At 43.0% G+C, this 25,274-nt stretch overlaps 1 protein-coding gene across 1 annotated transcript in view; it reads left to right on the top strand.

Moving 5' to 3' along the window:
- Positions 1-25,274, top strand: part of ATG10 (autophagy related 10) — a 267,723-nt gene that overhangs the window by 208,798 nt on the left and 33,651 nt on the right. Inside the window, exons 6-7 of the mRNA XM_073679166.1 lie at positions 19,575-19,663; positions 19,885-19,975. Coding sequence (XP_073535267.1) covers positions 19,575-19,663; positions 19,885-19,972 — 177 coding nt within the window. The 3' untranslated portion in view covers positions 19,973-19,975. The remainder of the gene's footprint in view (positions 1-19,574; positions 19,664-19,884; positions 19,976-25,274) is intronic.

Raw genomic sequence — 25,274 nt, 5'->3', positions numbered from 1 at the left:
CCACCGGAGGAGTCTGGTTCTCTGGTGGGCTCGTCCAATGCTGCCCTAAAGCAGGTCGGGCTAAGAAAAGTATGTGTGGGGATGTTCCAAGGAGAAATAGGGGCGGCTGGGGACCGTTTATGGACACATGCTTAAAAGGCCCAATTTCAAGTGCAAGCAAGCAGTATGGTATTGCAGCCTGGGGGTGGGTGGTTGGCTGCATATTTGCGCTTGCATTGCAAGGAATGGGGGAGGTACAATTGAACAGTGCCCTGGGACAAGAACTTGCACGGGGATAGTTGCAAGTCTGCATCTTCTGATGCGGCAAGGATGACTTCTGATGGGCACACTTTTAGGCAGTGACCTGCGTGTCAGAGATGCTTCCAGGGGTCTTCCCCATGCTGTTCCCATGTCTTTTCAGCACTGTATGCATGTGTCACACAGCACATGGCCAGATAAGGTTGTAAAATGTTAAAATGACATTTCCCGGTGAATGCATTTGTCACGGTTGAAAGCAATACAAAAGTGCAAAAACGCATAAAAAATGCTACTTGTAAACATAGCCCAAGGTGTGGAGGAGTATTTTTTTGGGGGGTTATTTATTTTACCTTATACACAAGTCTTTACCCTGGAAAGGAACTTCCTTAACATATTTCACAGGAAAGCAGTTTCAATTTCGTTTTTGAACTTTTTTCGTGAGCCCTTAAAAGTGGCTTAATACCTCTGACCACGTTGTTGACAGCAGTGACCTGGGGGTCAGAAATGCTTCCTGGGGCGATCCCCATGCTGTCCCCATGTCATTTGAGCACTGTCACTATCGTTTTGGGCACTTGTTAGGCTTTTAAAAGACTGCCGGGGGTGCCGCCGCAAAAATGCTCGGGTCTCCCATAGACTAACATTGGGCTCGTTGCTCGGGTCGAGCACCCGAGTATCACGGCGAGCTCGGCCCGAGCTTCGAGCACCCGAGCATTTTAGTGCTCGCTCAACACTAATGATAACTAGTTGGAAATCAAATTTATGTATGAGGTAGCCAAGATGATTGTCTGTAAAATGATGGTAGTCTCATGTTTGAAACAGTAGTGGATGGTGAGATATGGAGCCTGAAATTCGAAAGTTCAAAACGTTCTTACACTTTTGCTGTTCTGTGTACGTCACCAGAACCACAATCAATACATGAATACATCACCAGAACCAATGTTAGTACATTAATGCATCACCAGAACGTCAATTAGTTCATATAATATGTCAAATGAACTAACGTTAGTAAATAAATACACTAGTACCATCATCAGTACATGTATACGTCACCAGAATCACCATCATCACATGAATACATCACCAAGTTTAGTACAGCAATCAATTGTAAATTCAAGTCTGGCCCATATACATTTGTATCTCATAAACCCACAACTCCCAGTATGTCCTTAACAATCGTAAGGAGTTGCGGTTATCAGTCTTTTTCAGGCTACGAACCTTACACGAACCACAGGTCTGATGAGATGTAGTCAGTATCAACAACTAAACATTTACATTCAGGTATCTTATTGGTGACAACTTCTCTGATTGAGTTGCTTCTTTCTTTTCGTCTCCATCTTGTCCTGACGTCATGATGACTTTTCACATCCACAGTTCACCTCTGCAGATTCCATCTTCTCCGGTCTTGTGCAGCACATCCCGACACTGTTCCCTTAAAAATAAATGTGTTATTAAAATGCCCTCTGCATAAAAAGATCTGTCAATATTATGACCTACAGTACACGAACTAGTATTTTTTGCTGTCCTGACAAGTTTGATTGAAACGACAGTGAAATATTATTTATTTTATTTTTTTAAATATCAGCCCAAAATATTGCTGCAAAATTATAATTATATTCAACTGGGGATAACTTTTCAGATTCACATTTAGATGCTGATTAACAGGAAACTAATGAGTATCTGAGAACATTAACATTCCCACCATTTTACATACTAATGAGTACACATAATTATTTCATAGACTTTACCTGTCCCTGATATTTTTTTCTTACAAATATGTGTGTTTGAAAACAAAGATGTTCCATATATACAGTATATATACAGTGTATACATACAGTACAGACCAAAAGTTTGGACACACCTTCTCATTTAAAGATTTTTCTGTATTTTCATGACTATGAAAATTGTACATTCACACTGAAGGCATCAAAACTATGAATTATCACATGTGGAATTATATACTTAACAAAAAAGTGTGAAACAACTGAAAATATGTCTTATATTCTAGGTTCTTCAAAGTAGCCACCTTTTGCTTTGATGACTGCTTTGCACACTCTTGGCATTCTCTTGATGAGCTTCAAGAGGTAGCAGAATTTTGGTGAAAACTTTCAAAATGTTGCAATTTTCAAACTTTTCATTTTTGTGCCCTTAACCCTTTCACCCCGAAGCCTGTTTTCACCTTCCTGACCAGGCTAATTTTTTGACTTCTGACCAGTGTCACTTTATGGCCATGGCCCCACTATCAGTATTTGGTCAGTATTCAGTCAGTACTTTTTTTCAGGAGTGGGAGCCAAAACCAGGTGAGGAACAATCAGAGTAAAGGTTTAATAGAAACAAATGCACTAATTGTGCATTTGTGCATTTATCACCCACTCCTGGTTTTGTCTCCCACTCCTGAGAAAAACTACTGACCAAATACTGATAGTGGGGCCTTGGCCTATGAGGTAATAACTCTGGAACGCTTCAAAAGATCCCGGTGATTCTGAGATTGTTTTTTGCGACATATTGTACTTCATGATAGTGGTAAAATTTATTTGATATGACTGGCGTTTATTTGTGATAAAATACGGAAATCAGAGAGTCATGTCACACAGAATAGTTAATAAATAACATTTCCCACATGTCTACTTTACATCAGCACAATTTTGGAAGCATAATTTTTTTTTCATTAGTAAGCGATTTTCTAATTTTTACAACTAAATTTACAAAATCATTTGAAGTGACTTTGAGGGATCTATATGACAGAAAATACTCAAAAGTGACACCATTCTAAAAACGGCACCCCTCAAGGTGCTCAAAACCACATTTAAGAAGTTTATTAACCCTTCAGGTGCTTCACAGGAATTTTTAGAAAGTGGAAGCGAAAAATTTTACTTTTTTTCACAAAAATGTTACTTTAGACCCCAATTTTTTATTTTTGCAAAGGTAACTGGAAAAAATGGACCCCAAAAGTTGTTGTGCAATTTCTCCTGAGCACACTGATACCAAAAATATGTGGGGAAAAACCATTGTATGGGCGCACATCATGGCTTGGAAGGGAACGAGCGCCATTTGACTTTTTGAATGTAAAATTTGCTGGCATAATTAGCGGACGCCATGTTGCGTTTGAAGAGCCTCTGATGTGCCTAAACAGTGGAAACCCCCCACAAGGGACGCCATTTTGGAAACTAGACCCCTCAGGGAACTTATCTAGAAGTGTGATGAGCACCTTGAACCACCAGGTGCTTCACAGAAGTTTATAACATTTGTTTGTTACGTTTATTAACCCTTCAGGTGCTTCACAGGTATTAATGGAATGTGGAAGGAAAAAATAAACATTTAACTTTTATTCACAAAACTTTGACTTTAGACCCATTTTTTTTTTAGTTTCACAAGGGCAACAGGAGAAAATGGACCCCAAAATTTGTTGTGCAATTTCTCCTGAGCACACTGATATCAAAAATAGGAACTTATCTAGATGTGTAGTGAGCACCTTGAACCCCCAGGTGTTTCACAGAAGTTTATAACGTTGAGCCATGAAAATAAAGAAATCTAATTTTTCCACAAAAAATTTTTTTGCCCCAAATTTTGCATTTTCCCTAAGGTAACAGGAGAAATTGCACCATACAATTTGGTGTACAATTTCTCCTGAGTACGTAGATACCCAATATGTGGGAGAAAACTACTATTTGGGCGCACAGCAGGGCTTGGAAGTGAAAGAGCGCCATATGACTTTTTGAATGCAAAATTTGCTGGAATAATTAGCGGACAGCATGTCGCATTGGAGAGCCTCTGATGTGCATAAACAGTGGAACAAACCCACAAGTGACACCATTTTGGAAACTAGACCCCTCAGGGAACTTATCTAGATATGTGGTGAGCACTTTAAAACCCCAAGTGCTTCACAGAAGTTTATAATGTTGAGTCGTGAAAATAAAAAAAAATTTTGCGCAAAAATATTTGTAGCCCCAAATTTTGCTTTTTCACAAGGGTAACAGGAGAAAATGGACCCCAAAATTTGTTGTGCAATTTCTCCTGAGCACACTGACACCCAATATGTGGTAGAAAACTACTTTTGAGGTATAGTGCAAAGCTCAGAAGGGAAGAAGCGCCAATCTAGGGACCAGGGGTCACCATGGAGACCATCAACACAATGCATTCACATCGCGTTGTGCTGATGGGAGCAGACAGGGAGCATCATAGGAGTTAAACGCCCATGATCAGAAATGCCAAACATGTGGATGCTAAATGTAGTTTAGACTCATTGTGGGGCCCAAAAGTGAGAGGGGTATTTGAATTTGGGAGTGGAGAATTTGATGGATTTCTTTTGGGGGGCTAGGAGCCATAGCACTTTTCCAGAGCCTTTGTGTTACCAGTAACGTGGAAGCCCCTTATATTTCTGTTAACAGATGACGGACCTGAGTGAGGATTTGTTTTTTTGTGGATTGAGCTGAAACTTTTTTAGGGAACATTTTACATAACGTTTTGGATCACATTTATCTGACGCTCTACGCTGAACACTTACATTGAGGTTTCTGTCTAAATCTCTGATTGGCATGATTCAGATGAAACCCCGAGGGATCTAATCACTATAAGGCTATGTACCCACGATGCAGAAATGCTCCGGATTTTTCCTGAGCGTTTCTGCATCTCCCTGGCAGAAAAAAACTCATGCGGATTGTACATGCGTTTTTCCTGCCAGGGACATGCGGATGTGAAGCGTTCTTCACATGCATTTCCGCATGCGGGTTGATAAGCGCTTTCCAAGCGATTTTAACATCACTTGGAAAGTGCTTGTCAACTTGGTCACACTATATAAATCCATGCAACCTGCATGGATTTATATAGTGTGACCCGAGAGAATGTCAAAAAATAAAAAATAAATATACTTATCTTCCGATGGCCCCCGCAGTCTTGCTTCACTCAGTCCTGGCTGCCGGCAGATCGCGGTACACTGAAGGACATGCCGACGTCAGCGTCGCGTGACCCGTCACATGACTATGACGTCAGCGCCGGTCCTCCAGTCCATCACGATCTGCCGGCAAGAGAGGAGGAGCGCACCGGGGGCCGTCAGAAGGTAAATATAATATTTATTTTTTATTTTATTCTTTTTTTTTAAACAGTTTCTATGGTACCTGGGTCCGTAGGAGAGTCTCCTCTCCTCTAGACCTGGGTACCATCCGCACATTGAACGCATGCATTCCGCATGTCCTTATCTAGTGAAGCGGAGTACATGCGTTCTAATGCAAGTCAATGGCGGCGAAAACGCAGCGCTTCCGCAAAATAATTGGTAGTGCTGCATTTTTTTCCGCAATGATAATCCGCAGCGGAAGTTTCCGCAGCATGTGCACAGCACATGCGGATTATCATTGCAGAACATGGCAGGCCTTCTACCATGCATTTTTTAAGTGTTTCTGCAGCGTTTTTACCGCTGCGGAAACGCTTAAAAACGCATCGTGGGCACACAGCCTAATGAGGTACTCTGTACTCTGTCTGACCTGTTCAGCACTGTCCTTCTTTTCAGAGGTGCACAAAACTGTTGCCGACTGCGCTTTTAGCAATGCTTAAAAGGACGGACACAGCTGGGTCAAAGGCCAGACGGCGTCCACAGTGTCTATATGTGCCTCACTATAGGGAAGCTTCCATCCTGGAAACCAAATCAACAGCAGGTGAAGAATTGGCTTTATTTTTTTTTAACGTCATTCCTCGTGGTGTCTAAGTGATTAGACAACTTTATTCTTTGGGTTGGTGCGATACCAGATTTATATTGTTTTTTTATGTTTGGCTGCTGTCACACACTAAAAAACGCTTTTATGCAAAATAAAGTTTTTGCATTGCCATATTTTTCTATATTTCTGCCGACAGAGTCATGTGAGGGCTTGTTTATTGCGGGACGAGTTGACGTTTTTATTGGTGCCATTTTCTGTCACACAACGTTTTTGATCGCTTTCTATTTTGATTTTTGGGAGGCAGAATGAACAAAAAAACAGCAATTCAGGAATTTATTTTGTAATGCCTTTCCACTTGTGGTAAAATTGATAAGGCAGCTTTATTCTTCGGGTCAGTACGATTACAGCTATACCACATTTATATAATTTTTTTTATGTTTTGACGCTTTTACACAATAAAAAATTTTATAGAAAAAAATATTTTTTGCATCACTATATTCTAAGAGCTATAACTTTTTAATTTACCCACTGACGGAGCTGTATGGCAGCTTGTTTTTTGCATGACAAGATGACGTTTTCAGCTATACCGTTTTTTATTTACATTCGACTTGATCGCATTTTATTCCACTTTTTTTGGTTGTATGATGGAAAAGCATAGTTTTTTTGCCACGTTTTTTGTTAATTTAAGCTAACTGAAGGGGTTAAATAGTATGACAGTTTCATGGGTCTGGTCGTTCCAGACATGGCAATACCAAATATGTGTATTTTTCTTCTTTTTTTTTTTTTACATAGGTATATTTATTTATTTATTTTTTTAGATTTTTTGGTTTATTTAATCTTTTTTACTTAGTCCCTCTATGGGACTTTAACTTTAACCCCTTTACCCCCTAGGGTGGTTTGCACGTTAATGACCAGGCTAATTTTTACAATTCTGACCACTGTCACTTTATGAGGAAATAACTCTGGAACGCTTCAATGGATCCCCCTGATTCTGAGATAGTTTTTTTCGTGACATATTGTACTTCATGATAGTTGTAAAATTTCTTCAATATGACTTGCGTTTATTTGTGAAAAAAACGGAAATTTGGTGAAAATTTTGCAATTTTCAAACTTTGAATTTTCATGCCCTTAAATCAGAGAGATATGTCACACAAAATAGTTAATAAATAACATTTCCCACATGTATACTTTACATCAGCACAATTTTGGAACCAAAATTTTTTTGGGTTAGGAAGTTATAAGGGTTAAAAGTTGACCAGCGATTTCTCATTTTTCCAACAAAATTGACAAAACCATTTTTTTAGGGACCACATCACATTTGAAGTGACTTTGAGGGGCCTTTATGACAGAAAATACCCAAAAGTGACATCATTCTAAAAACTGCACCCATCAAGGTGCTCAAAACCACATTTAAGAAGTTTATTAACCCTTCAGGTGCTTCACAGGAATTTTTAGAAAGTGGAAGCGAAAAATTTTACTTTTTTCACAAAAATGTTACTTTAGACCCCAATTTTTTATTTTTGCAAGGGTAACTGGAAAAAATGGACCCCAAAATTTGTTGTGCAATTTCTCCTGAGCACACTGATACCAAAAATATGTGGGGGAAAACCATTGTATGGGCGCACAGCATGGCTTGGAAGGGAACGAGCGCCATTTGACTTTTTGAATGTAAAATTTGCTGGCATAATTAGCGGACGCCATGTTGCGTTTGAAGAGCCCCTGGTGTGCCTAAACAGTGGAAACCCCCCACAAGGGACACCATTTTGGAAACTAGACCCCTCAGGGAACTTATCTAGAAGTGTGATGAGCACCTTGAACCACCAGGTGCTTCACAGAAGTTTATAACATTGAGCCGTAAAAATAAAATGTTCACATTTTTCCCACAAAATTGTTTTTCAGCCACCAATTTTGCATTTTCCCTAAGGTAACAGGAGAAATTGCGCCATGCAGTTTGTGCAATTTCTCCTGAGTAAGCAGATACCCCATATGTGGGAGAAAACCACTGTTTGGGTTCGGAAGGAACGGAGCGCTATTTGACTTTTTGAATGTAAAATTTGCTTGAATAATTAGCAGACGCTATGCCGCGTTTGGAGAGCCCCTGATGTGCCTAATCAGTGGAAAATCCCCACAAGTGACACCATTTTGGAAACTAGACCCCTCCGGGAACTTATCTAGATGTGTGGTGAGCACCCTGAACCCCTAGGTGCTTCACTGAAGTTTATAACATGGAGCTGTGAAGATAAAAAAAAATCTAACTTTTTCCATAAAAATAATGTTTTGGCCCCAAATTTTTTATTTTCACAATGGTAAGAGGAAAAAATGGACCCCAAAAACTTTTGTGCAATTTCTTCTGAGTATGCCAATACCCCACCCCATATTTAGGGAAAATACACTGTTTGGGCGCACGGCAGGGTTCAGAAGGGAAGGAGCACTGTGTGAATTTTTGAACGCAGAATTGGCTGGAATTGAGAGCGGACGCCATGTCGTATTTGGAGAGCCCCCTGATGTGCCTAAATAGTGGAAACCCCCCACAGTTACCCCATTTTGGAAACTAGACCCTTCAAGGATTTTATCAAGGGTTATAGTGAACATTTTGAACCCAGAGGTACAACACAGAATTTGATAACATTAGGTCATCATATTGAATAAGTAGTTATTAGTCTTTAGCGCAAGTGCTCGCTACCTGAGTTTGCATCGGGTACTCAGGTATTCATCATGTATCGCGGGTGCTCGAGTGACATGCTCGAGTCCCTGCCCCACATGTTTCACGGTTTTTACACACCCAAAACAAAACATGTGAGGATCGCTCGTGCATGGCAGGCAATCCCCACAAGTTTTCTTTGGCCGCGAAGCATATGGGGCGGAGACTCGAGCATGTCACTCGAGCACCCATACTCAGTGCATACCCAAGCACCTGATGCAAACTCAAGTAGCGAGCACTTGCGCTCAACACTAGTCTCCATATCTTCATCATTTTTTTTCTTTACTTTTGAAAAAATCCCAACCCCAACACAAACCTAGCACAACCCTAACCCTAGCACAACCCTAACTCTAACCCTAGCACAACCGTAAACCTAGCAGAACCCTAATCCTAGAGTTTGTTTTACGCCTTTCCTTGTGCGGTATAAGTGATTAGACGACTTTATTGTTGGGGTCGGTGCGATTACAGCGATGTCAGATTTATATCGGGTTTTTATGTTTGACAGCTGTCACACACTAAAAGACGCTTTTTTTGCTAAGACTAGTTTTTGCATCGCCATATTTTGTGAGCTATAATTTTTCCAGATTTCGGCCGACAGAGTCATGTGACGGCTTGTTTTTTTGCGGGATGTGTTGACGTTTTTATTGGTACCATTTTCAGGCACGTGACATTTTTTGATCGCTTTCTATTCCGATTTTTGGGAGGCAGAATAAACAAAAAACAATAATTCAGGAATTGTTTTTTTTTTATTTTTTTATGCCGTTCCGCGTGTGGTAAAATTGATATGGTAGCTTTATTCATCAGGTCAGTATGTTAACAGCGGTACCACATTTATATAGTTTTTTATGTTTTGACGCTTTTACACAATAAAAACTATTTTATAGAAAAAATAATTTTTTTGCATCGCTTTATTCTGAGAGCTATAACTTTTTTATTTTTCAGCTGATGGAGCTGCATGGTGGCTTGTTTTTTGCTGTACAAGATGATGTTTTCAGCGTTACCATTTATATTTACATTCGTCTTTTTGATCGCGTTTTATTTCATTTTTTGTTTTGCGGAATGATGACAAAGCTTCGTTTTTTGTTTCGTTTTTTATTTTTTTTTTACCGTGTTCACTAAAATGGGTTAACTAGTGGGACAGTTTTATAGGTCAGGTCGTTCTGGACGCGGCGATACCAAATATGTGTACTTTTTTTTTCATAATAATATTTATTGATGGGTACATTATAGTTTTATTTTTGGGGGATTTTTTTTTCATTTTTTGTAATATTTTTACAATTTTTTTTTATTTTTTTTTCACTTTCTGACACTTTTCTTACTTTTACACTTTGTCCCACTATGGGACTTTCACTTTTTACATTCTGATCTCCTGTATAGCACAGGAATGCAGCACCATCCCTGTGCTATACAGGCTGTCAGAGCTGCACAGGGTGAAGATACTTTGATCGCGCACTGCGCATGATCAAAGTATCTTCCTGCTGTCTGGTGACCCGGATGTCATCATGACGACATTCGGGTCACATGACAACCACGGGACCCGGCCACAGACACCGCGGGACACTGGAGAGGAGGTGAGTGCCAGCGCTTACCTCCCCTTGCCACTGGACTGCTGCGATCGACTTCGATTGCAGCATTTCGGCGGTTAATATGCTGGGAGCGGTGCGGGACCACTCCCAGCACATAGCACCGGGTGTCAGCTGCGATAATCAGCTGACACCCGGCAGCAATCGCGCCCGCACAGCCTGTGTGCGAGCGAAATCGCCAGGGCGTACTAATACGTATCTGGTCCATGAGGCCCAGGGCACAGATATGTATTAGTACGCCTTGGGCCAGAAAGGGGTTAATTAATATGATCGCTGGTATAATGCATTGAAATGCACTTGAATTGCAATGCTTTATACTTGTCAGTGCTGCACTGATGGAAGCATCTGATCCGGGTGATGACCTCGGGTTGCCATGACAACAATTGGGTCCTCTTGATGACGTCGTTGGGCACTGATCTGAAGGGAGAAGGAGCCCACTCCCTCTCCATGCCTTCTAAATGCTGTAATCGATATCGATCGTGGCATTTAGGGGGTTAAAATGCTAGGGGCGGTGCAGGCCATTTTTTTTCTGGCAGCACAGATTACAAGAGCCAATACAAGTCTATGGGTTCGTGAAAAAACACGTATAGCACATGGATGGCATCCATGTGCCGTTCATGTTTTCTATTGCAAAGAATAGGAGAACATTTGTAATTTCTTTCTTTCTTTAACCATACCGGAAAAACTCTGATGACACACTAATGGTAGAAACGGACACATGTATGACACACTGATGGTAGAAACGGACACATGGATGACACACCGATGACACACTGATGGTAGAAACGGACACACGGATGGTAGAAACGGACACATGGATGACACACTGATGGTAGAAACGGACACATGGATGACACACTGATGGTAGAAACGGACACATGGATGACACACTGATGGTAGAAACGGACACATGGATGACACACTGATGGTAAAAACAGACACGGATGACACACTGATGGTAAAAACGGACACATGGATGACACACTGATGGTAAAAACAGACACGGATGACACACTGATAGTAAAAACAGACACGGGTGACACACTGATGGTAAAAACGGACACATGGATGACACACTGATGGTAAAAACAGACACGGATGACACACTGATGGTAAAAACGGACACATGGATGACACACTGATGGTAAAAACAGACACGGGTGACACACTGATGGTAAAAACAGACACGGATGACACACTGATAGTAAAAACAGACACGGGTGACACACTGATGGTAAAAACGGACACATGGATGACACACTGATGGTAGAAACAGACACGGATGACACACTGATAGTAAAAACAGACACGGATGACACACTGATGGTAAAAACGGACACATGGATGACACACTGATGGTAAAAACAGACACGGATGACACACTGATAGTAAAAACAGACACGGATGACACACTGATGGTAAAAACGGACACATGGATGACACACTGATGGTAAAAACAGACACGGATGACACAATGATGGTAAAAACAGACACGGATGACACATTGATAGTAAAAACAGACGCGGGTGACACACTGATGGTAAAAATCGACACATGGATGACACACTGATGGTAGAAACAGACACATGGATGACACACTGATGGTAAAAACGGACACATGGATGGTAGAAACGGACACATGGATGACACACTGATGGTAGAAATGGACACATGGATGACACACTGATGGTAGAAATGGACACATGGATGATACACTGATGGTAGTGACGCGCCCCCTGGGCCATATTCTTTAGGGGGAATATCCGGAGCCGGATCAGATGGGAGTTGTAGTCTTCCGAGTGGCTGTGACCCGGTCCGTGCCCAGGGTGTCAAACTCAGTTGTAAGTGGCAGTCCTACAGATGTTAATAAGTTCTTAATGTCGACTACGCCACCCGTTGTATTGCGGTCACTACGGCCGCCGCTGCAGCAGGGTCCGCTGAGGCTGATGGTGTAGGTGCAGCTTTGGTGATATAACCCCCAACGGGTGGGGTATAGCCTCAGGGGGATCAGGTGCAGAGGATGGGGGTTGTGGTGATGCAGTGTAGACGGCAATCAGAGACAGAGTCGGGTTATGCAGTTTAGGATGTTTACTCACTGCTGATGTTCCGGTCACTCCAGCTTCGAGTGACCTCCCGAGCCGTGCTGCGTCCACCAGGTTCTGGATCCAGCCAACCCCCAAATAAGTCCGGAGCGTGACCCTGAGCTCTCCTTCTGTCCTTTCTCTGGCCGTCCCCACTATTGATCCACCCAGGTCCAGCTCCCTCGGGCCTTCTGTTGGGAGACCCTTGGCCTTGGGTTCCCTGACCCTCCACGTGGTCTGCCTTCGTGGTGGATGTGGTGGGTGGCCGTGGCAGACGCTGCCCACGGCCTCCGGTCTCTGGCTGGGGTGTGTTTTTGCCCCCACCAGCTTGGGTTCCGGTACCCTGTGCCGACTCTTCACCCGGGGATTTAATTTGGGTTCTTAGAGTCCTCTTCTTCTGTTTCCCCCTCTGGGTCTCTCTTTCTCCTCTCTCACTCTGGGTCTCTCTTCTCCTCTGCTCGCTGACTTTCTCTCTGCAACTGACCCTGTTCTTAGTTGGTGCCCACCTTATATATCCCTCTATGTGTGAGCTCAGGTGACCAGCACCCAATGAGCTCCTATCTTTACCCAGGCTGCTCCCCCTATCTGCCCCTACACTACTTGGGATGTACCACCCCCCTCCCACTCCAGCCAGGAACAGACTCGGTCGTACCTGCACATTTCTAAGTGGGAGTACCGTCGGTCTGCTCCTCGGAAATGGGATGTGTGTAGTGCATGCAGCCTACCGAGCTCAGTTCCACGCTCCTTCCTTACTCGGGAGTGGAATATCACACCTCTGGGTTGAGGTGCAATACCCCTGTAGCAGCCGAACCCTCAGGGTGCTACATTAGAAATGGACACATGGATGACACACTGATGGTAAAAACAGACACACGGATGACACACACTGATGGTAAACACTGATTATACCGGTACCGTTTTTTCTTGTGCATGTTTTACTTCACACAACCTTGAAAAACAGACCTTTTTCTCATCGGAAGACTGCTACAAAACAGTTAGGAGGTTGGGTTAGATGTAAGTACGGTCCATGTTTCACCAATGTCTGAAACCGGCCTAACCCAGATGCTAATGCAGAATGTTAACTCTTAACACAACAAAAGCAATTAAACTTGTGTTGCTAGGTGTTGGGTTTTCTGCATTGGGATATCTTTGTAATTGTTGGAAATACTATGTGTGTATGGATTATAAGACATGTTGTGATCATTAGAGTTTTAGGACCATAGTTGAGTGGACGGCTGTCACTTGGAGTCCTTCAGGATGTGTGATTATCTTGCTGGAGTTTGGTACATTCTTATATTGCATTGTGGCACTCTTGAAGGGCTCATGCCTATATCAGCAAAACATACAGGGCAGAACGGTGGCTCAGTGGTTAGCACCGTTGCTTTGCAGCACTGGGGTCCTGGTTTCAAATCCCATGAAGAACATCTGCAAGGAGTTTTTATGTTCTTCCCTGAGTTTCCATGGGTTTTTGGTTTCCTACCACACTCCAAAGATATACTGATAGGGAATTTAGATTGTGAGCCCCAATGGGGACAGTGATGATGATGTCTGTAAAGTGCTGTAGAATTAATGGTGCTGTGTAAATAAGTAAATTAAATAAATATAACATTGCTTTGTTGCTCACATTATTATAAGGAACAGATCAGAAAAGTATTGGATAATTAAATCTGAAGCAATTAACTGAAAAGCCAAGTTCTCACGGTTGTATAAAAAAATTGTCTGATTTTCATTCAGAAAAAATAGATGATTTTTCACCTGTATTGCCATCTGTTTGTCATTCGTTTTTATACATCATCAGTTAGAAAAACTTACAAGACCACATACAGTTTTCTAGGTTAATAATTGCAATGTATCCATAAAAATTGGCTGCTATATGGATGATCTGTATGGGATCCAAATTTTTTTTTGTGCACCCATAGACCTGAATAATGAATCTCGACTGAATTATGTAAGGGACTAGTGCACGCTGCAATTTGTTTTAATGTGGACATTCTGTCAGTGTAAAAAAATAGTCATCTGAACAGCACCATCGAATAACATTATTCATGCAAAGTCAGTTTTCCGACAACACTTGGACCAAAAATACTGGCATGTGAATATATACCCAAAAGGACATGGACATCAAATCCAAAGACATCACACAAAAAGAGACAATACTTCCCAATAAATGGTTACAATACCAGGCAGGTACCAAGCATGTGTTGGGCACCATGTGGCTAATCGCATATTGGTCACACCCATACTATTCGATCAGGCAGGCTGTCCAGCACTATTAAAGGGAACCTGTCAGCCTCCATAGTCTCCCCTCCACCATCCACCTTCCAGAACGCCCCATGTCTTCATTCAACCCTTAATACCCCTCAACCCACAGGTCAAGTTATAAAAATGGATTCTGGTGATTTTAGAGCAGTAACCCACCAATAGGGGTTTATTTGAAAGCATATTAAGGGTTAAATAATGACAGGGGGGCAGGTTGGGGGGGGTTGGGGAAAGCTGACTGGTTCCCTTTAGTGCACCTGACAAGTACAAATGCCTATGCTGATGTGTCATAATAGACTGTTAGCCAGCATGGTGCATTACACTTATCTGTGTGACTGGTGCCTTATACATGGCTTTTCCTTGTGCATTTATAACACTAAGCATCCACCCCACCATGGATGATGGGTGTGTGAGTGGTTCTTCATCAGTATTCTGCACCAATGCTGCCTCTACCATATACTATGCCTGTATCTTGCAATATATTGGTAAATAAACCTGACTTTAGTTTTGAAGGGAAAGGTCAGAATTTCCACGTATCATTATTGTAATGATTCTTAACAAGCACCTCATTTGTGTACATGTAAATAAAGATTGTAGATTATTTCTGCTTCAAGAAAATGTTCAAAATCTCCATAGAAGTGAATGAAGAGAGCCATGCACCATACATGCACATCAACAACACAAGATGGCGCCCTGTTCTTGAGATTGGTCTCAGTTCCAGAGGTGGGGCTTGCATTTATGACATTTAGGGCACATTCTGATATGGAATTACCCCTTTAAAGATGACCTGTCACCAGGTCAAAAGTGGCCCTACAGCTCCAGAAATATGGGGCTTTATATGTAGTGCTAATTTTATGGTCTTTACAAGGGGGCGTGGCTCCCAGAATTCCCTGGGGGCGTGTCCTTAGGCAGCTCTGCATTATTACCATGTCAGCCACGCCCACTAAATAAAGACCATAAATCGTAGCACTAAATAAAGAGACCTATATCTCAGAATTCAAAAAATAAATGAAAAAAAATTGGAATGCTCAGGAAGCGGAGGGAATAAAATAAGAGCAAACGTTGGGCACATTTGACCTGGTGACAGGTCCTTGTTAACAGTAATAGTCCTCGATTAGTAAATCAAAAGCTAGAATTGTAATTACAAATGTTTATCTGTAGGCATATATTTTTTTTAATATTCAATAAGCTTCTTTGAAGCCTACAACAATCTCATTTTACAGTTTGATCCATCAGATCAGAATTTTACCTTCAGTTATTCAGTGAGGATCAATAACGCAACAAATCCCGTTATCTCTTTTGCAAAAATTCCCACCACACCGGAATAGAAAAATGCCAATATCTCATTAAAAATCTTCTTATTTATGATACAGCATGTTTGGTAAGTTTTAGGCAGAAATATACCAGACATTTCACAATAATCACAATTATGTTCCTGCTGTAGCACAGTATGACTATCCCCTTCTAGAGAAGGGTCTTCTCACATAACCCCCCCCCCACACACACACACACACTATATATTGGATATGAGGGAAAACAATCAGATTAATGTGATTTAGGTTTGGGGTGGCCTTGGGGGTAAGATTACCTGCGTAAATGATACTAAATGTAGATTTCTTGTCCAGTATCTTGTTCTATGTTAGGATGGACACCGTACCAGATTATTCATACAGATTATTTCTCTAGAAATCTATTTTTTTGTCAGGTATCTGGCTCTCTTAAAGTGTAAAAATATGGCAGATTATCTTCAGGTGGCCCCTTTAAGTTTTTGCTGTTTACATCTTTTTTTCTAGGTTAAAATAATAAGATAAATGCATTTTTTTCCCTTCTTTTCTCGCAGGATATAAAGTGTAGCTTCAGCATGGTACAAGAGTGGCCTCTAGTGGTTATATCTACCAATGACAGCTAGATGAATTCCTAGTGCAGAATTTTTAGAAACTGTTTTGGCCATATTCTCGCTGCATGGTTTTGCCAAAGGCAGGATTTTGTAGATAATCTAAAACTTATTGGATTTCTGCCACAGATTGACCAGCAGAATTTCACAGGGATTGGCCCCATTGTCATTCAATAGAGCAATATTTACTGTTAATCCACAACTACATGTTGTAGCTTTTAAAACTATAAAAATGTTCACTGCTAGAACGTTTGCACAATACATGGAATCTGAGCACTCCATAATATAGCATTACAGGGATCTGTCACTTACTAGGCTGTGTTTGCTGTTTTAATACAACCAGTGTTTTATCAGCTGGAAATTATTATTTCCAGACAACTGGCCTCGTGCATCCTAGTCCAACCACACCTCCAGCACTGATTAGCAGCTCTGTCACTATACAGAAAGCTGCGGTGTGTGTGGGATTATACAGGGCTCAGCATCTGAGGTCTCCTAGATCTGCAGCAGAGAAAACTATGATTCTATCATAACTGCGGCACCCAGTAAACTAAGTGATACATCGCTGGAATCAGGGTCTCTGCCCCTACCTTGTTCTGCTGTCAGATTACATAGCAAAAGCCTGCTGAGAGATCCTCTGTAAGGTGGTCTGTACATATATCATATTACAATAGAGGATAGGTGTGTTCTCAATTGGCTGTGAAGAGCAGCTCCCACTAAACTTGACCCTCCCATATAATAAGGCTGCATTCACACAAATCAAGGAACACTGACTGCACACTGATGCCATCTGTGTACTGTACGTGTTTTTCACTGACCCATGGATTTGTATGGCCTTTTCATCCATGCTGCCGTTGAAAAAAAACGACAGGTTTCCATGAGTTTTGCACGGACATATGGTTCGTGAAAAAACTCAGATATGTGAGTAGCCCCATAGATTATAACGTATGTGTTGTACATGGATACCAGTTGTATCTGTGAAAAAATAGATAGAACACGAACGTCTTAATGAGGTCTAAAAAAAAATGAAAAAAATTCAGGTTTGGTATTACAATAATCGTACTGACCTGTAGGATCCTTCTCACAATTTATTTTTATCAAACAATGAATACCGTGAAGAATACTTTACAATGAAGAGTTTGCCTCATTCTTCAAGCAGAAGATTGACAACATCAGACAAAGCTTTTTCCTAAAGTCCCCACAGCCCCTCATCATATCTACTCAACCTTTCTCCTCCAAGCCCCACTTCTCCTCTATTACAGAAGATCAAGTCTCCTCTTTACTCTCCAAATCACACCTTACCACCAGCGAACTTGACCCAATCTCGTCCCACCTCATCCCTAACCTTAGCACAGTCTTCATCCCAACCCTAACCCACCTCTTCAACCTGTCACTAACAACCGGTGTCTTCCCCTCATGTTTCAAACACGCCTCAATCACACCCATCCTCAAAAAGCCCTCCCTTGACCCATCCTCTCCGACTAACTATTGCCCCATATCACTTGTCCCTTATGCCTCAAAACTACTGGTACAACATGTCCACCTTGAACTGTCGTCCCACCTCTCCTCGTGTTCCCTCTTCGACTGCTTACAATCTGGCTTCCGATCGCATCACTTGACTGAAACTGCCCTAACTAAAGTCACCAGCGACCTACTAACCGCCAAATCCAAGCGACACTACTCCGTCCTTCTCCTCCTGGACTTGTCATCTGCCTTCGACACAGTGGACCATTCCCTCTTACTACAGACTCTCATCTCTTGGCATCACAGACTTGGCCCTATCTTGGATCTCTTCATACCTAACAGACCGGACATTCAGCGTCTCCCACTCACACAACACCTCCTCACCTTGCCCCATCTGTCGATGTCCCCCATGGTTCAGTTCTAGGACCCCTGCTCATAGAGTCTCACTGCTTTCAGTATCACCTCTATGCTGATGACACACAGATCTACCTCTCTGGACCCGATATCCCCTCCCTACTAACCAAAATCCCACAATGTCTGTCCGCTATCTCATCCTTCTTCTCTGATAGATTTCTAAAACTTAACATGGATAAAACAGAATTCATCATCTTTCCACCTTCTCATTCACCCCCCCCCATCTCACCTATCCATCAACGTCAATGGCTGTCCACTCTCCCAAGTCCCGCTAGCTCGCTGCCTGGACTCTGATCTCTCCTTCAAACCACATATCCAAGCCCTTTCCACTTCCTGCCGACTCCAACTCAAAAATATCTCCCAGATCCGCACATTCCTCAGCAAAGACTCTGCAAAAACACTAGTTCATGCCCTCATCATCTCCCTCCTCAACTACTGTAACCTCCTGCTCTGGGGTCTCCCTTCTAACACTCTCGCGCCCCTGCAATCTATCTTAAATTCTGCTGCTCGACTAATCCACCTGTTCCCCCCGCTATTCCCCGGCCTCTCCCCTCTGTCAATCCCTTCACTGGCTCCCCATTGCCCAGAGACTCCAGTTCAGAACCCTAACCACGACATACAAAGCCATCCACAACCTGTCTCCTCCATATATCTGTGACCTAGTCTCCCGGTACATACCTGCACGCAACCTCTCATCCTCACAAGATCTCCTGCTCTACTCCCCTCTTATCTCCTCTTCCCACAATCGTATACAAGATTTCTCCCGTGTATCCCCCCTACTCTGGAACTCTCTATCCCAACATATCAGATTCTCGCCTACCGTGGAAACCTTCAAAAGAAACCTGAAGACTCACCTCTTCTGACAAGCCTACAACCTGCAGTAACCCCGGCTCCACCATATCTCTGCGCCGCCAGCTCTACCCTCACCTACTGTAGCCTCACCCATCCATTGTAAATTGTGAGCCGTCACGGGCAGGGTCCTCTCTCCTCCTGTGCCAGTCCCTGACTCGTTTTGTTAAGATTATGTAAATGTTTTTGCTATGTATATCCCTATCATATGTAAAGCGCCATGGAATAAATGGTGCTATAATAATAAATAATCATAATGATACCGTAAAACAAAACCCAAAGAACAGTTACGGAATTACATTTTCTTTTTACATTTCTCTACACTTGGAATTTTTCAGTACATTGTATGGTAAAATAAATGGTTTCCACTTTCTACGGCAGCAAACTTCACAGAAATGAATGACAGCGTTTCCGATCTTCTTAGCAATAAATGTCACGTTTCTCCTTTAGGAGCATCCCATTCTTGGACAGCCGTTTTTTGTTCTTCATCCTTGCCGAACCAATGAATTCATGTCATCTATTCAAGGGAGCACAGAAAGGTGAGAGGAAAATGTCATTATATGGGAAATTTATAGGCCCACTGATGTTACACCCATCTTTTTCGGCCTTCACCATCATGGATGCCTATGTTAATGCTGTAGCCTGTGTGTGACTTATAGTACGCTCTCACTGCTAGCAATTGATGACTTGTATATGGAGTCTGAGGACACAATCAGGGACAATGTCAGTAATTCGCTAATGACTGGTGTGTTATTTTCAGAGAAGGGAATTACATCACGTCCTGGCTCAGTACTGTAGGACCTCTTGTTGGATTGTCGTTACCATTAAGTTATGGGAAAACGGTGTAAAAGGTAAACTTTCTACATTTTCCACATTTACTTTAAACTCTTCTGAAGGCGGCTTCTAACATTATACTACTTTTCATAATCTAGATGTTCATACACATCTGTGTATGTATTTATCACACATTTTGCAAATATGCAATGGATTAAGTCATGTTGAACCAATTTAATTTACCATTCTATGTAGTTAGCATGTAATGCTGTAAACGTACTGATGGGTGTTAACACATAGATGACAATGCTCAAACCGCCATTTATCCATTAGATGTCACTGTAGTTTGCCCTGCTAAGCAAAAGTGGGTACTGATGGATTGCCTCCACTTCTACCATGTTTAAAGGGAATTTTTCTGCAGGGTTTGATGTGTAATCTGAGAGCAGCATGATGTAGGGCCAGAGACCCTTATTCCAGTGATGTGTCACATACTTGTCTGCTTGTTGTAGTTTCAATAATATCAGCATTTTATTAGCAGGAGATTATCACTAGAGGACTAGTTTCGTGCCATCTAGTCTCCCAGCTCTGTGTAACCCCACCTCTACCACTTTTTAGAATCTTTCTGCCTATGCACAGTGTACACAGAAAGCTGCCAATCAGGGATGTGAGCGGGGTTATACAGAGTTCAGCATTCAGAGAACTGCTAAATCTGTAATATGGAATATGGGGATTTTATCAAAATTACAGCAAGCAGTAAGCAATAAGTGACACATTGCAGGAATCAGGGTCTCTGTCCCAACATCATACATTTCTCAGGTAACGGTGCAAAAACCTGGTGACAGATTCCTTTTAAACCAATTACACCCTGCCAAAGGCCCCAAATAGCTGCATCCTTAAAACAAAACTTTTATTTTGGAAAATGCTTTTTACCTGCAGATATAGGTTTCATCTGCCAGTAAACAGCATTACACAATGCTTCCTGGCCACCTTACTGATATTGCAGCTGCTGGGAGAAAAAGAACTTATATCCTCTCAGGAGTCCCTCACTTTCAGTCATGGGGGGCATGCTGGAGGGATTAGAGTCATTGAGCATTATACTGTGAGCTGTGGCTATACGCCCCGACACTGGACTGCTACCTGTGCACAGATGCATTGCAAAGCAAGCTGTAAATCAAACTGCTGGGGCATATGACGCGCCCAGGGGATGGGGACGACTCGATACCCGGGACTTTGCCTGGTTTTGGGGATGTCGCGGTGGTCGGCTCCTGGGCCCGTACCCTGGGGTCACTCTTGAAAAAGGAGATTGTAACTTGGATAGAGATAAAAATAAAGTAAATAGTTCGTGACGCCACCTGTGGTACCTGGTAAGGTTTACCAGCGCTGCTGCAGACCTCCGGGGGTGATGGGATGGCAGCTGAGGTGTTTCTGCTCCCCACAGGTGGAGCGGGCCCCCGGGGCAGTGTAGGTGCAGATGGTGGGTGGTGATGCTGGGGCTTGTAGTGCAGAGGGAGAGATGGCGCAGCTGAAATAATTGACGGAGGCAGTGCAGTGCAGTCATCCGAGTTTTTACTCACAGTTCTTATGTAAGTTCCACAGGTACACGGCGCGGGTGACAGCCTCCCACGTCGCACTGCGTTCACCAGACCAGGGGTTCAGCTCTTCCTCAGATTGATCAGGAGCGCTTGACGGAACCCCGCTTTCCTTATGTTCCTTACTAGACCGACTTCTCACGCTGGGTCTTCTCCCTCCTGTCCTGTTCTTCCCCACTCACAGTCCCGATCGGGTGCTCTGAAGTCCCTCTGGGCAACCTGGAGTTCCCGGACCTGCTTGACCCTCACGGTGACTAAGATGAGGCTGTGGCAACTGCACCATAAAAGTCAGAAGCCTCCGGTTTTTCCAGCCGAGACCTGGAGTAACACGGCTGGTCCAGGGGCCGGTCCCCTTCTTGCGGCCTGATCCCTCGGACACCTGGCAGATTCGGGGCGTACGGGTGCCGTCCTGCACTCGCCGTACCCCCTGGGATCCCTTCTATAGAACCGAGCCTTCCTCCTCTGCTCCCCTCCTGGGCCTCTAGCACTAGGCACAATTGTGGAGCAGAGCTCCTAAAGAGACTCTGCTCCCTGACTGTTCTCACTCACTTCTTCACTGACTGCGCTGCCACCCTAATATGGCTTCCCTTTATATACCTCTTATGATGGTGCTCCCCTACTCTACTTCCTCCACCCACACCCACTACTGGTTCCCCCTACCTTTGGTTCCCCCCTCTCCAGCCAGGGACAGGGCTCAGCAGGAAAATACAGTGCATCTTGCCCTTCCAGCCGGCCTGGAGCAGTGTAGTGTTGAATGTGGGTGTTGGGGTTCCGGGCAGCACTCCCTCCTTACCTGAGAGAAGGAGATACCACACCTCTGGGTGAGGTGCAGTAGCTCTGTGGCGACTGAACCCTCAGGGGCGCCACACTTACAACCGCCAATCACAGTATAGTGAGTGATGACTGAAATCACTGCAACAGGTCCCCATGACTGATAGCGTGCGGCTCCAAGGAGGACCTACTCCCGGTAGTAGCACTTTCAGTAAAACACCCGGAGAGCATTGTAACGCTATTCACCTGCAGATTGGCATTTTCAGAGGTGACAGGTAACCTTTAGCAAGGTTTTCCATGTACAGTATAAGCTTTTTAATGCCTGTAAGTTTGCACTTGGCAAAAATAATAAACTTAGTTGTTACACACCTTCCCCAGGACCAGCGCTGCTTCTCCACTGCTATTCCCATCTTTCTTTACAGACGGCAGCAATGACATCACAACTAGAGCATAATTGACTGCAGTCATCATACTGTATTTAGGAAGCTGTGGGGCATCATATTGTATATAGAAAGTTGTGGATACCTCATTCAGTATATAGGGAGCTCTGGGGGCCATCATACTGTGTATATAGGGATATGGGGCATCATGTGTACAGGGGGCTATGGGTCATCATTCTGTGTATAGGGTGCTATGGGGCATCATATTGTGTATATGGAGGGCTAAGGGCCATCATACCATTTATAGAGGGCTATGAGGCATAATGTTGTGTATAAGGGGAGCTATGTACTATCATAATGTGTATAGGGGTGGCTATAGGGCTTTGTATTGTATATAAGGGGAACTATGGGCCATCATACTGTGTATAGCAGAATATGGAGCTTTATACTGTACAAAGGGGGCTGTTGGAACATCCTACTGTATATAGGGGGCTATGGAGGCATTACATTGTGTACAGAGGGCTATATGTGCTTTATACTATACAGGTGCCTCTCACTAAATTAGAATATCATCAAAAAGTTTATTCATTTCAGTTGTGCAATACAAAAAGTAAAACTCGTATTTTATATAGAGTCATTGCAAAAAGAGTGATCTATTCCAAGTGTTTATTTGTGTTAATGTTGATGATTATGGCTTACAGCCAATGAAAACAGAAAAGTCATTATCTCAGTAAATTAAAATAATTAACCAAAAACACCTGGTAAGGCTTCCTAAGCGTTTAAAAAGGTCTCTTAGACTGTTTCAGTAGGCTCAACAATCATGGGGAAGACTGCTGACTTGACAGATGTCCAGAAGGCAGTCATTGACACACTCCACACGGTCCCAGAGTTCCAATGTTCCTTTGGAAATCAAGGTCCCAGAGTCAGCGGGGGACAACTAGGAAAGGTGAGTATATGGATTTTTTTATTTTATTCTTATTTTTACAGGTGAACACTGCAGGGACAGACTACCACTACCCTCATCATTGTCCCTGCTGGTGCTGATGGCAGCGCCGACAGGAAACCATGATGAGGGCAGTGTTCAGCACCTGGAGCTTGGGAACAGCGCTACCTGTAGCGCTGATTCCCAGGCTCCGGTCTGTGTATCCGCAAAAAAACGGACATGTCAGCGTGTGGTCCGTGGAAACACACTGACATGTGCACAGACCCATTCATTTGAATGGGTCTACATGTGTCAGTGTCTCCGGTACGTGTGGAAACTGTCACCACTAGTACCAGAGATACTGACTTGTGAAAGAGCCCTTAAAGTGAGTGTGAGTTTTTTTTTATTTATTTATTTTTTAACTTTTATATATTTTTTATTATGTAGCAGGGTGATGATATGGGGATTTGTACTGTGGGGCCATCATATTGTGAATAGGGGGGTATGGGTGCATTATAGTGTATAAGGAAACTTGGGAACATACTGTAAATAGAAGTCTATGGGGGCATTATTCTGTGTGTAGGGAGCTGTGGGGGATATTATACTGTGTATAGGCAGCTATGGGCAAATTATACTGTGTATAGGGAGCTGTGGGGGACATCATACTGTGTTTAGGGACATCATGTGTGGAACATCACACTGTATATTGGAAGCTCTGGAGGGTATCATAATGTACATAGGGTGCTATATACTGTGTATACAGTATAATGAGTTTTCAGTCCCCTATATATAAGGGGGCTGTGGGGCCATTACACTGTGTATAGAGGGGCTATGGGGGCATTATACTGTGTATATATAGAGCTATGGGGCATCATGTAGATAGGAGAGCTATGGGCCATAATTATGTGTATAGGGAGGCCAAGGGTATCATTCTGTGTATAAAAGACTATGGGGGTATTATACTACATATAAGGAGAGCTAGGGGCCATCATAGTGTGTATAGAGGACTATGGAGCATTATACTGTATATAGGGCTGTTTATTGGGCTTGTGGTGCCATAATACTGTGTATAGAGGGGCTATGGAGGCATTATACTGTATATATAGGGCTATGGGGCATCATGTGGGTAGGAGAGCTTGGGGCCATCGTTCTGTGTATAGGGAGGCTAAGGGCATCATACTGTGTATAAGAGACTATGGGGGCATTTTACTGTGTATAAGGAGAGCCAAGTGCCATCATACTGTGTATAGGGGACAATGCGGCATTATACTTTATATAGGGCTTGTGGGGACATCAAACTGTGTATAGGGGGCTATGGCTATGGAGGCATTGTATAGGGGGCTATGGGAGATTTATAATCTGTATAGGGGGCAATGGGTCATCATACTATGTGTAGGGTATCTGTCATGATTCCACCATCACTGTGAGTGACAGCTCAGCCGCTCTATAGGAGAGGGGCATGATAAGTTGTCAGTATTGTGATTGACAGCCCAATCACCCAATCTGAGGCAGGGGCTTCCTGGGCTGTCGGTATTGTGATTGACAGCCCAGCTGCCCAATCTACCCGGTCCTACAGGGTCTTCCAGGTGTCACCCTTTCTGGGTGATTATCTGGCTGTTTAGCTGGCTGACTATTATCAGACCTTGCCAGTTGTAGCTTTTAGCTCAGAGGTGTGTTTGCTCTGTATTCTGATATTCTGATCTTTGTTACTGGA

The sequence above is a fragment of the Phyllobates terribilis genome, unplaced genomic scaffold, assembly GCF_046119375.1.
Source record: "Phyllobates terribilis strain yellow unplaced genomic scaffold, ASM4611937v1 Scaffold_1__5_contigs__length_1240528914, whole genome shotgun sequence".
NCBI classification, from domain to species: domain Eukaryota; kingdom Metazoa; phylum Chordata; class Amphibia; order Anura; family Dendrobatidae; genus Phyllobates; species Phyllobates terribilis.
Note: the sequence above shows the minus strand (reverse complement) of the source record. Positions and strands in the feature narration are given on the sequence as shown.